An 18052-nucleotide genomic window follows, 5' to 3' on the forward strand; every position below is an offset into this window, starting at 1 on the left:
ACTGGAGACCAGATGCGTAGAGCCGGCTTCATGGCACTTGGCTCGATGCCCACTCTAGCCCGGCCGATACGCGGAGCTGGAATGTACTGCACCGGGTTATGCACCCGCACTGGGGACACCGTGCGCTTCACAGCATAACACGGTGCCTGCCCGGTCTCTCCAGCCCCCCGGTAAACACAGGAAGTTGGCGCAGGTCTCCTACCTGGCTTCACCACACTTCCTGTGTGCCGTCCCCCAAGAAATTTTTGGGGCTGACTCTCGGGCTTCCATCCATGCCGCCGTGCTGCCTCCTCATACTAGCGCCTCTCCGCCTTCTCCGCCTCCAGCTCTTCTTTGGGGCGGCGATAGTCGCCAGGCTGTGCCCAGGGTCCTTTACCTTCCAATTCTTCCTCCCATGTCCATTCCTCCAAATAGTGCAGCCTCTCCCACTGCTGCTGCTGCTGCTCCTGCTGCTGCTGCTGCTTTTGTTGCCCGTTACCACGCCGCTTGGTCCTGTTGTGGTGGGTGATTCTGTAATGGTTTTCCTGTGGTGAAGTAGAGGACCAAAACGCAGCGTGGTTATATTGATTCATGTTTTAATAAATCACTTCACATGAACAAACTAACAAGAAACGTGAAAACCCAAAACAGCCCTATCTGGTGCAAAACACAGAGACAGGAACAATCACCCACAAACACACAGTGAAACCCAGGCTACCTAAGTATGATTCTCAATCAGAGACAACTAATGACACCTGCCTCTGATTGAGAACCATACTAGGCCGAAACATAGAAATACCCAAAACCTAGAAAAACAAACATAGACTGCCCACCCAACTCACGCCCTGACCATACTAAATAATGACAAAACAAAGTAAATAAAGGTCAGAACGTGACAATAATAGCCATTAAACTCTGTATCTGTATCTTTGTAGTTACTGGGTGTGTTGATACACCATCCAAAGTGTAATACATAACTTCACCATGTTGAAACGGATTTTCAATGTGTGCTTTTTCCTCCCCAACTACCAATATGTGCAATTCTTTGCGAAGCATTGGAAAACCTTCCTTGTCTTTGGGGTTGGACCTGTGTTTGAGATTCATTGCTCAACTGAAGGACCTTACAGATAATTGTATGTGTAGGGTAAAGAGATGAGATCATGTTAGACACAATTACTGACTTGTTAAGCCCATGTGTACTCCTGAACTTAGGCTTGCCATAACAAAGGAGTTGAATACTTATTGACTCAAGACATTTCAGCTTTTCATTTTTTAAATACATTTGTAGACAGTTCTAAAAACACATTTCCACTTTGACATTATGGGTTATTGTGTGTAGGCCAGTGTACTTTGACATTATGGGGTATTGTGTGTAGGCCAGTGTACTTTGACATTATGGGGTATTGTGTGTAGGCCAGTGTACTTTGACATTATGGGGTATTGTGTGTAGGCCAGTGTACTTTGACATTATGGGGTATTGTATGTAGGCCAGTGTACTTTGACATTATGGGGTATTGTATGTAGGCCAGTGTACTTTGACATTATGGGGTATTGTGTGTAGGCCAGTGTACTTTGACATTATGGGGTATTGTGTGTAGGCCAGTGTACTTTGACATTATGGGGTATTGTGTGTAGGCCAGTGTACTTTGACATTATGGGGTATTGTATGTAGGCCAGTGTACTTTGACATTATGGGGTATTGTATGTAGGCCAGTGTACTTTGACATTATGGGGTATTGTGTGTAGGCCAGTGTACTTTGACATTATGGGGGTATTGTGTGTAGGCCAGTGACACAAAATCAAAATGTGGAAAAAGTCAAGGGGTGTGAATATTTTCTGAAGGCACTGTACCTGTTGACACAGGCATGTACACAAATACAGGATATGGACATTTATTTGATCCGTCTCTCTCTCTCAAACTCTCACACTGCGCTCTTGTGTGGCTCAGTTGGCAGAGCATGGCGCTTACGCGGCCAGTATTGTGGGTTCGATTCCTGGGGCCAAGCATACTTCAAATAGAAGCACACATAAGTTGCTTTGGATAAAAGCTTCTGCTAAATAGCTTATATTATTATATTCTACGCTCACAGGGAAAAACACTGGCCTCTCATATCCTCCAGTGACTCACAGCACTGGTTTTGACACAGTTCTGATGGCTCTGATGCGGTGGTGTGTGGGTTGTCTAGTACGGAACACTGATGTTAGACACACATACAGCCCAGCTAGCAGCCCCTTGACATTCAACAGGCTGATTAGCTGCTGGGGCCCTGGAGGGCCACTCCTGACCTGCATGCCTCTGCCTCCCTCACACACCCAGTCAATAATAAGCCTCTGGCTAATGAGAGCCCAGTTACTTTACATTCAAATACAGCTCTCAGCAAACACAGACACTGGGTCAGGATACTTGGGGATGCTGTATTGTTGGTGTGGTGGACCAACATGGATATTGTTTTCACTCTTTATTAATGTGTCATTGCCCTGATTTGTTGCATGCCAGAGCCCTGCTGTCATTCACCTCTGCTGTCATTCACCTCTACTGTCATTCAGCTTTGCATTAGGTCACCTCTCATAATTATAGCCACAGTGTCCCTGTTCAGGTTTGATCCCAGCTGGACTTATTCACTCCAGAGGACAAAGGCTTGTTCTTTATGTCAGAGTGCGACTAAAGGCTAATTAGATTGTTTGTTTGCTAATGTGAATGATTTGTTCCATGAATTATACATCTAATTAGTAAATGGGCTCGGCGGATCAGAGCTCAGTTGGTAAAGCATAGCGGTTCCTACGCCAGGCTTTGATTCCCGAGATCACCCATATGTGAAGTGCATGACCGAAGTTGCTTTGGATAAAAGTATTCTGCTAAATGGCATATATTATTAGAATGGTTCTTTTTGAATATGGATAGTACTGTAAGAGAGAGGTTTTCAAGGCATCTGTAGAACAGACTGTTGGGTTTCAGGGGGAGCTGGAGCAGAGTAGAGTGGTCTAGAGGAGCCAAGTGAAGCAGAGCATCCAGGTAAACAGCCACCTGGGGAGATCAAGGATATTAACTTCTGGCCAGGAAATAGTGACATTTTAGAGGAGCAGAACAGGCATTATATGGATGAATGTGCAAACAGCTAATGGCAGACAGTTTTCTGGCTTGGTTTTACCTGAACACATACAAATGCAGTCCTCTCTAACAATGTGGTATAAATAAATGAGGTGAGCCCTATTTATGACTTTACACAGTATCTCTGAACCGGTGGTTCATTAATCGCTGCTCTCCTCCCCTTTATCGCTCCCCACCCTCCTTGCAACTAATAGCATCCTCGTTTCGTTCCTGCGCTCTGTTGCATGTCTTTGAAGAAAGGCGACAGAGCGCATGTTTCTGTAAACACAATAAGCGCCATGTCTCCCTTCTGTCTACTAGCCTGGGTGACGGGGTCGTGATTGACAAGCGCACACAAAGGATTACCACCCTGCTAGACACAGAGGAAGTTTGAGAGCGAACATTTGAGGACAGAAAGAAAGAGAGAGAGGGGGATAATATGCATAGATTTGCATTTGGATTACTTGGATTCGTTCTGACATTTCAAGATTACATATTTTTTATTTATACTTTTTTATTATTTGTGTACTTGCTTGACATTTTACTGCATTGTTAGGAGCTAGTAACATGAGCATTTTTCTGCACCCGCTATAACATATGCTAAACTTTGATTTGGATTTGATTTGATTGTGAGAGAGAGTGAGAGAACGTGAGAGAGGCAGGGAAGCAAACAGAATGAAGGGCAATATCAGATCTCTTAATCTCCTGAAGGTGATAGCTAATCATCGCTGTGTACTCCATCAGTCAAATTTGACATGGATTAGTTGAGCATATCCAAGTTAATGCTATTAGCCAGCCAACACAACCAGAGCTCACTGAAACAGGATAAGGGTTCACTGACACCAAAACAGACAGAGGGTGGAAAAACACAAGCAATTATATCGTTCATTATTTTCCAGGCTGCTTAATTATTTTGTGGAGATGAATTTATTGTGGTTTATACCAACCTCCTATCTTTCATATGCTAATATGGTGTTATGAAGTAGCTGCCATGTTTTTAACTGAGATGGAGGAGGAACCGGGAAGATACACAGCAAAGGTTGAGCTCTCACATTTTAAAGGGATACTACGGGATTTTGCCAATGGGGCCCCTTTATCTACTTCTCCTGAGTCGGATGAACTCGTGGAGACCATTATGTCGCTGTGTCCGGAATGAAGGAAGTCAGAGGTAGTTTCCTGAGATGATACTAGTGTAATGACTGGAAGTCTATGGGTATCTGCTGCTTTCTAAGAGTATACTGCTTATTTAGAAGAACACTTCCTTTCACTTAGCTCCAAAATGTTCAAATCATTAGTATTCCAAACCAGAGCACCTCAAACTAGCGCCTCAGCTAATTGGGTAGAACATGGTGTACCTGACATTGAAAACAGGGAGATATACATGCATATAGAAGATATACACACACACACACACACACACACACACACACACACACACACACACACACACACACACACACACACACACACACACACACACACACACACACACACACACACACACACACACACAGTCCCAGAATACAACTGAAGACATTCATGAAAAGATGTTTACCCAGATGGGAATCTCAGTGGATTAGTGCCTGTATGCATGTTCCATGGGGATATGATGTTCTATGAGATGTGGAGTAATTTCCTCCCATGATTGAGCCCTTAATCTGGGGCTAATCCCCCCGTGGTTCCCCTGGGTCCCATCCTCCCCGCAGCCTTCCCACAGCACCAGTTACTGCACCGTACTGGGAATTCATGTAATCACTCACTCATAATCCCCCTTCACACAGAGAGGAAAGAAATTAAATATATTTCATAATCTCGGAAACTCAGAACTAAAATCTTGCATAATTGCGTCAGATGCTCAGTAAAATTCTGAGTGGAGATGTTAAGAGAAAGATACTAACATGACTTGCGAAGTCTCCACCCCCTGAACGTAAACGGAATTCGACAGATGTGGGCACCTGTGAGATCATGCTTTGTCCAAATGATCATTGACGGAAAACCAGCATACCGGAACAAAGTTCCTCATTAGTCGTCACAGATCCACAGTCTGTTGACAGACTTTACTACCATTTATGTTGTGTGCGTCTGTCAACAAGAGATGACGTATTTCATAAAAATGACACTATACATCCTGTTGGGCAGCCTCCTGGAACGCTGTAGTTCATTGACTCTCTTTACAAGATGTTTCTCAGACATTAAATGCGTGTCTTTTTTAAATTTTTTAAACATCCACCATACTCAGGTGATCGTTTACTACAGAGTATGCTAATGCTAGTTCAGACACATACATCCACAGGGTTATAGGAACAAGTCTGATTCAACACCTCATTCAACATCCCCTCAGTGAAAAATGACAGCGAGTAAGGGAGAGACCCCTCTCCTCTCAGTTCTCATTTTCTGCGTCCCAAATGGCAGCCCATGGGCCCCAGTCAAAGGTAATGCACTACATGGGAAATAGGGTGCCATTTGGGACCAAGTCATTGTGTCCTGTTCACTCACTCTCACAGGTCTGAACTATGGCCCCAATATCTCTCTCTCTCTGTGTGTGTGTGTATGTGCGCTGCCTGTGTGCGATTTTTGGTTTGTCCGTGTGTGTGTACACGTAGTAGACACACAACTAATGATTCTCTGTGTCATAGGCCTACATTTCCAAGTAATAAATGTCAGCCTCTGTGTCTGGGGACCTCATTTCTCACCTGTATGTTTCTGCACAAGCAGCTCCTGTCTCCAGAGACTTATACAGATGCATTCTGATGGTGTCTACTCGCTGTACTTGTTCATGACCGCTGATTAAGCTTACTGTTGTCATGACGTTGGCCTGGGGGTAGGTTTATGACAGTCATAAATAACTCTTCCCTCCTTTTTCCTCTCTCTACCCTACTGATGTTACATTTGCAAACACCTTGGTTAACATAGAGATTCTGGGAACATCAGAAGGTGGGGGGAAATGAACTATATTCTGGTAATCCGACCAATTGAACATATGCAGTGGTACTTAATGAATATGATGTCAGTTCGGTTGTCATCTGAGACATTCTCATCAATGATAAGATGACATAAACTCTACAGTGGAAAGTCTACACATCAGAGTTATCGGATTCACATGGAATTGTTGTTCAATTTAAATGTTTGAATATGAAATTATTCGCGATGGGATGAAATGTGATTTTAGCTTCTAAAATGTGAGATTTGGGTTTTCATAAGGTAGGGCTCTGCTCAATCAGTGGCCCACCCCTGTGAAGGGACTTTTCAAACACGCCCTCCTCTCCCTTCCTATATAAAGCCTTGATGACAATATAACTTCCTGTTCCGAGGATGTGAGGATGACGGTCCGATGTCAGAATGGTTAAGATAATAACTACAAAACGAAGCCAACATCAGTGTGAGCTTTGGTTGCGAATGGTATGAACTTCGAACTCTTATTCACTACAGAAGTGATAACTCCTAGCCATTGAGTTAGCAACAGCAGCTGCAAACGCAGGTTAGGAAGGAACAGACAGAGTATCCCGTCTACCACACAACGACGTTACTACAACGTATTCAATTTACCAGCAGAGACATTCTTCAAAGGACAAAGGACTCGGTTGGGCAACACGGCCTTCCATCTACCACCAACCTACTGAAGCGCAGCTCAGAGTAAATATTTATTGCATTTTCTTTTTCCAAATGGGCGGTAAATTTAGAATGCATAAGATACTGTATTTGCAATAGCACAGCTTCTCCCTGTGTCCCTCAGTCTTCCCGCTCTTTCACTCAAACCCAGCCCCTTTTCTTTTGTGTAACCAGCTGTCATATCTGTTCCGCCCACTAGGGACGTTTCCCTTTATGATGTAATTTGTAATCAAGTTATGATTAATTATGTGTATGTGTAATTCTGTGTGATTAGTTAGGTATTTAGCAAATAAATAATTAAACCCAATTTTGTATTGCTGATTGAACTTGTTAGCCAGGGTTCGTGCAGATGAGATGAGACTGAATTAAGATGAGGATTAATATTGACTGCTTTTGATGGAAAATATTACTAGGTCTTTATTAAGAGTTTACTCGGAAGATAACAGCTCTATTAATATTCTTTCATGGTGCCCCGACTCTCTAGTTAATTACATTTACATGATTAGCGCAATCAGGTAATATTATTTACGGAGAAATTATTTTATAGAATAGCATGTCATATCACTTAATCCGGCATAGCCAAAGACACGACACTGTCAACACATGCATTCACACATACACTTTAGAATGCATATTTACACCCACACACATACAGGAACTGCCAAAATAAAGGAACACTTGGGTAAATGAGGGATTCAATTTTAAATTGAAACAGGTACAAAAGTATCTATATCCACAGTAAAACGAGTCATATCTCGATTTAACATGAAAGGCCGCTCAGCAAGGAAGAAGACACTGCTCCAAAACCGTCATAAAAAAAGCCAGTCTACGGTTTGCAACTGCACATGGGGACAAAGATCATACTTTTTGGAGAAATGCCCTCTGGTCTGATGAAACAAAAATATAACTGTTTGGCCATAATGACCATCGTTATGTTTGGAGGACATAGGGGGAGGCTTCCAAGCTGAAGAACACTATCCCAACCGTGAAACACGGGGGTGGCAGCATCATGTTGTTAGGGTGCTTTGCTGCAGGAGGGACTGGTGCATTTCACAAAATAGATGGCATCAATAGGCAATGAAAATGATGTGGATATATTGAAGCAACATCTCAAGACATCAGTCAGGAAGTTAAAGCTTGGTTGCAAATGGGTCTTCCAAATGGACAATGACCCCAAGCATACTTCCAAAGTTGTGGCAAAATGGCTTATGGACAACAAAGTCAAGGTATTGGAATGGCCATCACAAAGTCCTGACCTCAATCCCGTAGAAAATGTGTGGGCAGAACTGAAAAAGCGAGTGAGTGAGAGCAAGGAGGCCTACAAACCTGACTCAGTTACACCAGCTCTGTCAGGAGGAATGGGCCAAAATTCACCCAACTTATTGTGGGAAGCTTGTGGAAGGCTACCTGAAACATTTGACCCAAGTTAAACCATTTAAAGGCAATGCTACCAAATACTAATTTGGTGTATGTAAACTTCTGACCCACTGGGAATGTGATGAAAGAAATAAAAGCTGAAATAAATCATTCTCTCTACAATTTTTCTGACATTTCACATTCTTAAAATAAGTGGTGATACTAACTGACCTAGGACAGGGAATTTTTACTTGGATTAAATGTCAGGAATTGTGAAAAACTGAGTTTAAATGTATTTGGCTATGGTGTATGTAAACTTCCGATTTCAACTGTACGTACACATCACATTTATTTTCTACTTATATTTGACTCACTTTAACATTGTGTATGCGTATTTATTATTCAACACATTCTTAACTGGGATTTGAACCTCTTGGTTTATTTCATTTCGATATTCTTGCTTCGCCACCATGTCTGTGTCAGTAACTGATTTCCCCTCCATTTCTACACTTTGGACTTCAAAGTAAATCTCAGTTTTGTTAAAGAAAATATACTTAAGAAAATACTATTATACTGTATTCATCAGTATGATTCAGGAGTAACATCAAAACAAAATAATATGCCCCACCAACATTAGACACCTATACAATTTCACATTTGAAGTGTTCCAAAACACGTTTTCACGTGTGAAATGTCAAATGTGAAGTGTTCCAAAAACACGTTGTCATGTGATTTTCCACATGAAAAATCCTCACTTTCAATTACGCTTAGATGCTCTTATTGCACAAGCTTTTACAAACGTTTCCTGTATTTTTTTAATGGTAAGTTACCAGCTACTGAGTTGCAGTGAAAATAGTGGAAACTCCTTTCATGAATGTATTTCTACAGCTGAACTGTATTTTTTTCTCAATAAATATACAACAACAAATTGTATTCAGGAAGTAGTACACAGAAATTAAAATTCTAATATTTTCAATACCGGAACATTTGGTTGACTTTCTCAACTGACTGGAACTTAAATGGAATTGACCTCCTCATTGGTTAGCACACTTGGGACACAACCACACCTGATATTTTAAATGACAGTCTCATAAATAACAACAAACGGAATTTGCTGCTTTGCCACCAGGTCTGTGGCCATGACAGAAATTGGCCAGAGATTTATAAGCAAGAATGCATTTCTGCACTTTACTAAAAGTTACCCGGAATCAAGTCAATAATTATGCGATTATCTGACAACACCAACTAAAAAGTAGCAGTGCTCAGGGACACTTAACATTAAGGCTTAGATTCAATCAGATCAAGCATAAACATGCAATAGCCAACACCCACATAGCTGGAGTTTAATGTGACATTGTACCTGCTACACCAGAAAACAACACTAAATCTTTATTTTTATTTTTATTTCCATTCACAAAATAGAATGAAAGTGCATGTCAACCATTCTTGAGCTTGGACACTGCCATTGGACATGACGCAACATGGGCAGTATTGCAGCTTGCATTGACTTCAGAGGAAGCGTTCCCTCAATGGCTGATGGCAGATGGCAATGCCGGATGCCCGATGGCTGTAGTGTAGCAGGGACGTGAGAGCTGTCATATCGGTGAGCGGCTAATCGTTTGGTAATTGTCATTGTCATGAATCCACATCGTCCTACTCGCGTTAGAGGATTTCTATCAGCCTTATTGAGGTGTAGATTACATATCACAATCCAATGTTTCAACGTGTAAACAAGGTTGGATGGGATTTAACTTCATGCTGCTCCATAAAGCCAAAGGCAATTTCCACTTCAGGTAAATAAAATAAAATACAATTGTGTTTGTCACATGCTTAGTAAATTAACAGGTGTAGACTAACAGTGAAATACAATGCAGAGGAAAAAATATTGACAAAATTACAACACAAGGAATAAATACACAGTGGGTAACGTTAACTTGGCTATACACACGGGGTACCAGTACCGAGTCGATGTGCAGAAGTACGAGGTAATTGAGGTCGGTATGTACATATAGGTAAGGGTAAAGTGACTAGAGTGGTGGTTTATGTCTTTGTTATCAAATGAAGAGAGAGAACTTATCACACAAGTCAGAGTTATGCTTAAACTAAATCTTTATTCACTTATTAATAAGGAAAGCAGGTCACACCACAGACAGAAGTGCATGATGTGAGTGCTCTGCAATAAAGATGGCTGTTCGACAAACCACACTTAGATGATTCATTGAGAGCCCTGAGACAAAGAATACAAACACCTTTTATAGCAAAGATACACCCCTTTAGTCTAAATGACAAACAACAGATGTGTGGAATGGATCACAAGGTTAGGATTTGATATATGAGAAATGAGTATCCCCCAGCCAGATAGCATTTGCTATGAAGACTGTTCTTATAGTTAGGCCCCTAAGACACGGCCTTGCCTGTCCCTGGTACTTCACAGTACAGAAACACCAACTCATTCTATGGCATAAATCATTTGTCAACTCCAGATACACTTATCTCAAGTAAAATCCATGTCCTTGACCGCACGCCTGGACGAGCTCACTGAGGGGAGTGAGCCTTTAATTTAAGATACACTATCCTAGGATAGGTGCAACACAAAATATGACATACAATGATTCCAGACACTATCCCACACATCCTGTCTCAGACCTTATCTCCCCCAAGGCTGAAGGAGGTAGTGACTGGCACACAGACATTGTGGAGACAAGTAATTGGTTCCCCACATGGTTTGTAATAGGTAAAGATACATATCCACATATGATGACAATGTTCCCTCCTGTCCTCTTCTCTTTCTGATATTCTGCATAGCAACAGGGACATGTGATAGACAAGCCTGACCTCTCCCCTCTCTGGGCCCCAGGTGACTGAGGCCCATATGAGGGAGGAAGAGCAACTGCCAACACCAGAGGCCTGTCACGCCCTGACCATAGAGAGGCCTTGTTTCAGGGGGTAGGGGGTGACTAGGGGGTATTCTAGTTTAATATTTCTGTGTTCTAGTTTATATTTTCTATATTGGTGTTTTGTATGATTCCCAATTAGAGGCAGCTGGTAATCATTTTCTCTAATTGGGGATCATATTTAAGTAGCTATTTTTCCCACCTGTGTTTGTGGGATATTGTTTAGTGTTTGTGCATGTGCACCACGTGGTCACATTTAGTTGTTCGTTTATTGATATATTTTGTTTTGTTTAAGTTTCTCTTTGAATGAAATATGTGGAACTCATCATCCACTGTGCCTTGGTCCTGTTCTTACGACAGCCGTGACAAGTCGGAAGGGATACATGCTAATAACAACAGTTCAATAGTTCAATCCTATAAGCATATTATGCAGATAAGACATCTTAATTATCTATGTTACCGAGCTAATTCTGATTCTTCCACCACACTAGGCATCAGGATAGATAATAAACAGTTGCAGAAGGGTATGTGATGAGTCAAAAGAGTTAGTGCAAAGAGGGTCACTGCAGATAGTCTTGGGTATTTTGGGGGGGCTGCAGGTAGACTAGTGGTTAGAGTGTTGGGCCAGTAACCGAAAGGTTGCTAGATCAAATCCCTGAGCTGACAAGGTAAACATCCGTAGTTCTGCCCCTGAACAAGGCAGTTAACCCACTGTTCCTAGGCCATCATTGTAAATAGGAATTTGTTCTCAGCTGACTTACATAGTTATTTGTTTAACTATTTAGTAGTAGCTTAGGGTTAGAAGCTGTTTATGGTCCTGTTGGGTTCAGACTTGGTGCATTGGTACCGCTGGTATAATGCCAGGAGACGTGGATTTGACAGCTCAAATGCAATTCCACCTCTGACACTGCCAAAACAACCGCCATGCGGATGTCCGCCAGCACAGGTCTGATAGTGTGCATGAATACTCTGAAGATTTGAACTTGCAACCTTATGGTCTGAGTGTATTAATGTTTCAGCAGTGCCACCAGATGGTTATTTGTTACCAAGAGCTTACAGGATCTCAACACACTCGTAAAAATAAGAGTAAAGTTACAGTGTTGTTCCCTGGAGTACATCAAAGTCAAAAGTACCTTTTAGAGGTGTACATAGGAACTCACATGGTTCTGGTCGGTACCTTTTTAGGGTACATGTGTGGTTAATCTAGTATAATGGTCATTTTTTTCTACCCAACATATGAAATATCAAGCTGCATTCTTAACCATGAGGGAGGTGGGAATTTTCCAGTTGTGAAGTCGTAAATACCTGTTGGATGCATTAACGTGCTTTGAAACCATTGGGAAACGTCAACTGGCGAATGGCCAACAAGCTGCGTCAACCATAAACTAAAAGTACAGCTGTCATGCTTGTCAATAATGTAGAGGGTTCAAAATCCACATTAATAGATTGCTTTTTAAAATATTGTTTTGTCGTTCCAGTTAACTGCCGAAAAAATAGTTATTGAGCTAATTTCATTAGTCGGTGATGTCATGTGGGAGGAGTTGAAGCTCAGGGATGATAGACGTGTTTCCCACTAGAAATTACCAGTTGGAGGGTTGATCAAGCTGATTTTTTCCAGTTGTAAATTCCCACTTCCCACTTGGTAACAAACGTAGGCATTTGATGCAATCATTACTGCACTTTGAAATGTAGGTGGGGAAAATGTGCTGGTGGGGGCTCATTAGCATATTTTGTAGGATGGTCTAAAATATTTTGTATTTGTGCCGACTGTTAGTGGAAACACAGTTTAAGTGCTTTTATCATTATGTTGAACAAGGTTGAGCAAGGCTTTTGACATTGTTAGTTATGCAATCTTTGTCAGAATGTGTGACACTGTTAAAAAAGGTTAGCATGCATTTTCCAGTAGAACCTGGTTCACGAGAAGTTAATGTTCCATTTTCAATAGTTTACTGTCAATTAGTTACAAGTGGGTTAATTGTGAAATTCACACTTACTGTACCTAATGCATCACACTCATTGACCTGAAGGTCTGGTAAGAAAGTGAGTATTACAATTACATGGTGACTAGCTAAAAAATGAAATATATTTTGATGCTTTGGTGTCTAATACACTGATAAAAAAAATATATATATATATATATATATATATATATATATATATATATATATATATATATAGCGATATAGCGATGCTCCCCGTCCAACCTGACAGAGCTTGAGAGGGGCTGCAGAGAAGAATGGGATAAACTCCCTAAATACAGGTGTGCCAAGCTGGTAGCATCATACCCAAGAAGACTCGAGGCTGTAATCACGGCTGTAATGCATCAAAATGAGGATAAAGTCAAGGGGTCTGAATGCTTTCAGAATGCACTGTGTGTATATGTTTATATATATTTATATATGCACTGAGGGTACAAATCATTTGGAACGCTTGCTCTTTCCATGACAGACTGACCAGGTGAAAGCTATGATCCCTTCTGATGTCACCTGTAAAATCCACTTCAATCAGTGTAGATGAAGGGGTGAAGTCAGGTTAAAGAAGGAGTTTTAAGCCTTGAGACAATTGAGGCATGGATTGTGTATGTGTGCTACTCAGAGGGTGAATGGGCAAGACACAGTATATAAGTGCCTTTGAACGGGTTTTGGTAGTAGGTGTCAGTAGCACTGTGTTTGAGTGTGTCAAGAACTGCAACACTGCTGGGTTTTTCACACTCAAAAATGTCCTGTGTGTATCAAGAATGGTCCACCCCCCCCCCCGAAGGACATTCAGCCAACGTAACACAACTGCGGGAAGCATTTGAGTGAACATGGGCCAGCATCCCTGTGGAACGCTTTCGACACCTTGTAGAGCAGTTGAGGCTGTTCTGAGGGCAACTATTAGGAATGTGTTCCTAATGTTTTGTACAGTCAGTGTATATTAGGGCTGGAGAACTGAGTGTACAAGCGTAAAGTTTATGAACAGACAACATTAACTAAGTTATTGTGACTTTTACATGAACTTACTGGCAATCAGTTTCCAGTAACTTCTGACAACAAGTTGCCATTAAGTTACTGGAATATGCACAATAACCTCTTCACACTTTAGCTCATTACTGACACATTCTCTTGAAGTTTACTGAAAGACAGTATCAAAGAAAATGTTCTCTACTTGCATTAGCATAACCAAACACTTAAACAGCTACAACACTTCCACTAACGGTTGTTCACATATATTTGACCACGCCCCCCAAATATGCTAATGAGACCCACCAGTACATTGCCACCACCTATCAAAGCCCAGTGCTGGTACCTTATTTTCAAAATATTGGGTAGCAACCAAGAGGTTATGTGTTCAAATCCCATTTAAGCCCTAAGTTTGGTCACCACAGTAAACAATTATACAAGATTCTTATATAGCAGCATACTGTAATGTTATAGAAATAACACCTTCAAGTTGTTTTATATGTTTATTTATACTGTAACTTTAGCAAAGTGCAGAAATGTATTATTGCCAATCTGTTGTGAGGTTGAGTCCTATGTACAGCAGCATACTGTTCCTTTAACATTAACACCTGAATTAATCTTTAAACATACAGTAACTACACTGATCAAAAATATAAACGCCACATGCAACAATTTCAAAGATTTTACTGACTTATTGTTCATAAGGAAATCAGTCAACTGAAACAAATTCAAAAGGTCCTAATCTATGGATTTCACATGACTGTGAATAGAGATATGCATTATTAGGGGCCGGGATTAGGTAACCAATCAGTATCAGGTGTGACCACCGTTTGCCTCATACAACCCAACACATCTCCTTCACATAGAGTTGTTCAGGCTGATTGTGGCCTGTGGAATGTTGTCCCACTCCTTTAATGGCTCCACGAAGTTGCGGGATATTGGTGGGAACTGAAACAAGCTGTCATACACGTTGATCCAGAGCATCCCAAACATGCTCAATGGGCGACATGTCTGGTGAGTATGCAGGCCATGGAAGAATTGGGACATTTTCAGCCTCCAGGAATTGGTTACAGATCCTTGTGACATGGGGCCATGCATTATCATGCTGAAACATAAGGTGATGGCTGTGGATGAATGGCACGACATTGGGCCTTAGGATCTTGTCAATGTCTCTCTGTGCATTCAAATTGCCATAGATAAAATGCAATTGTGTTTGTTGTCCGTAGCTTATGCCTGTCCATACTGTACCAAAACTCAACAGCCAATGTGGGTCACTCTGTTCACAAAGTTGACATTAACAAACCGCTCGCCCACATAACACCATCTACCTTGTACAGTACAGTTGAAACTGGGATTCATCCATGAAGAACACACTTCTCCAGCATGCCTGTGGCCATCGAAGGCGAGCATTTTCCAACTGAAGATGGTTACGCCGTCAAACTGCAGTCAAGTCAAGACCCTGGTGACGACGACGAGCTCGCAGATGAGCTTCCCTAAGACGGTTCTGACAGTTTGTGCAGAAATGTGTTGGTTGTGCAAACCCACAGTTTCATCAGCTGTCCGAGTGGCTCGTCTCAGACGATCTTGCAGGTGAAGAAGCCAGATGTGGAGGTCCTGGGCTGGTGTGGTTATACGTGGTCTGCGGTTGTGTAAACCAACACTTTACATGTTGCGTTTAATATATTTGTTAAGTATACTTGTAGATGTACCATATTTTGACTGTAACTAGACATAAATATTCCGGGGACCATGACTCTTTAAATGTTATTAATGTAAATTATGTCTTTAAAAGGAAAATATTCCAAATTACAGTTGACACCTGGGTTTTCTCATGTGCTCAAATGTTGTCACGCGTAGTTTCATGGTATCACATGTTGAAATTTTGTGTCCCCATCTTGTCACATTTATTGCACATTCATTTCACATAAAATCATATTCTGATACATATGTTTTCAGTCACGTGTAGTTTTGTTGTTATCACGTGTTGTTTCACATGTTGCTTAACACGTTTTCACATTAACTTCACTTTAAATCACACAAGATCACATGAGATCACACAAGATCACATGAGATCACACAAGATCACATGTTTACATTTGAAATTCATGTGGTTTTTCCATAAGGGTTCAGTCTTCCTCCCACCTTTTGAAACTGATTTGCAGTTATTATACGTACCATTCCTTGGCAGGAGTATGCAGTAGCTCAGGGGTATGTATTGATCGTAGTTTGTTAGACAGTTCGAGAGTCAGAGTTCATTATGAGTAGCATTAGTCCACGGTTTACATAGCAGTGATCAGTATAGTAATGATGGAGTCAGTGTACCAGGGTTGGGGTCAAATTGAAGGCAGTTCATTCAGGAATTGAAAAATGTTTTGGAAATAAATACTGTCTACTTTTCAGTTTATTGAGAAGTCATAAAAATAAAAATAAACATTTTTTTCCATAATTTAGTTATTATTCCTGTTTACTTCCTGAATTGACTGCCTTCAATTCGAATTGACCCCAATCAAGTGTACTGACTGTCTGTGTTCTGTTTGTTTGTCTCACCTTCAGGGGGCGCTGGTTACGGCATGTGCAGACGACACGCTACACCTGTGGAACCTTCGCCAGAGACGCCCAGCCATCCTGCACTCGCTTAAATTCAACAGGGAGAGGTAAGTACTCTACGTGCGGTAACACACACACACACACACACACACACACACACACACACACACACACACACACACACACACACACACGACCTTGCATAAAGGCATGCATCTTTTCTGTTTGACATCTCGTGGCTCGATGAGATGGATTCTACTTCAAGGCCAGAGTATGCCCAAATATATTCAAGTTAGACAGAATAAATCTACATGTCCCAAGGTTCACCGTCAAAGTTCTCAAACTATACTCAGAGTTCAGCAAAAGCATTCACCACAATGCTGAATGTCACAAACATCAACATTTCCTCATCTTTCAAAACGCTCTGGGTGAGCATTCACACATTTTCTGCATGACCCTGTCTGGCCTGAATATGACAGATGTATTATGTAGGTGTATGCTGTGCAGAATGTGCGAGCATGGTGGAGTTTGTGCTGTCTGGCTGAAAGGGTTCATTCATCCTCCCTTAAGCCTTCCAGGAAATAGAGGTGGATGGGGCATAGGGAAGAATCAGTCATAGATACTGTAGTGAATGGCGGAAGTGAGTAACACCCTAGCAGGGATTAAAACCTGGTTCGTCTCACCCCAATATTACCCTAGCCATAACAGGCGTATGAAGGGGTAATTCAGGAAAAATATTGGTGTGAAAGACTATATTCTGTTCTGAAATCTGATATTTTGTAGTTTTGTAAAAAGTTTTATGGCCTCTCCATCTATTCCTATTTCTTTCTCTTTCAACAGTAAATTGTATGCAGACACCGATAAAATATTGGAGCAAAGTTTGAAAAGATCCTAAATGATCAAAACAGCCGATACTACAGTGTTATTAACTGACCAATCTCACGACTCTCTTGTCCTGTGGGGCAATCTTCGGGTGCTAGGAAACAGAAAAAAGCTAATTCAAACACTTTGTACATGTTGTTTGAGTGCTTGAAGAAGAGAGAGGGAAAGAGATGCTTTGGAAGGATCTGTTTTTGTGTGTTGTGAAGGTCTTCCTGCGTGAATATTTGAAAAAGAGAGAAACAGAGTGATCCTTTGGGAAGATATTTTGAAGGTCTTTCCCATTTCGACTCATGAATATTTCTTTTTCTGTGACAATGAAAAATGTCCTAATGTCCTAATGATAGAGTTGTAAAGCCATCATTATATGAGTATTCTGCATGTGTTCCCTTACAAAAAAAACACACTCACAGCAGGATTTTAGTCCCTGGCGGCATAGTGTGTTACTGATGGTAGGCTTTGTTACTTTGGTCCCAGCTCTCTGCAGGTCATTCACTAGGTCCCCCCGTGTGATTCTGGGATTTTTTCTCACCCTTCTTGTGATCATTTTGACCCCACGGGGTGAGATCTTGCGTGGAGCCCCAGATCGAGGGAGATTATCAGTGATCTTGTATGTCTTCCATTTCCTAATAATTGCTCCCACAGTTGATTTCTTCAAACCAAGCTGCTTACCTATTGCAGATTCAGTCTTACCAGCCTGGTGCAGGTCTACAATTTTGATTCTGGTGTCCTTTGACAGCTCTTTGGTCTTGGCCATA

The 18052-nt window shown here is 41.4% G+C and overlaps 1 protein-coding gene across 1 annotated transcript in view; it reads left to right on the top strand.

Moving 5' to 3' along the window:
• stxbp5l (syntaxin binding protein 5L) overlaps positions 1–18052 on the top strand; it is a 174775-nt gene that overhangs the window by 45567 nt on the left and 111156 nt on the right. Inside the window, exon 5 of the mRNA XM_065001593.1 lies at positions 16422–16522. Within this exon, the coding sequence (XP_064857665.1) occupies positions 16422–16522 (101 nt within the window). The remainder of the gene's footprint in view (positions 1–16421; positions 16523–18052) is intronic.

The sequence above is a fragment of the Oncorhynchus nerka genome, linkage group LG1 (assembly GCF_034236695.1).
Source record: "Oncorhynchus nerka isolate Pitt River linkage group LG1, Oner_Uvic_2.0, whole genome shotgun sequence".
NCBI lineage: Eukaryota > Metazoa > Chordata > Actinopteri > Salmoniformes > Salmonidae > Oncorhynchus > Oncorhynchus nerka.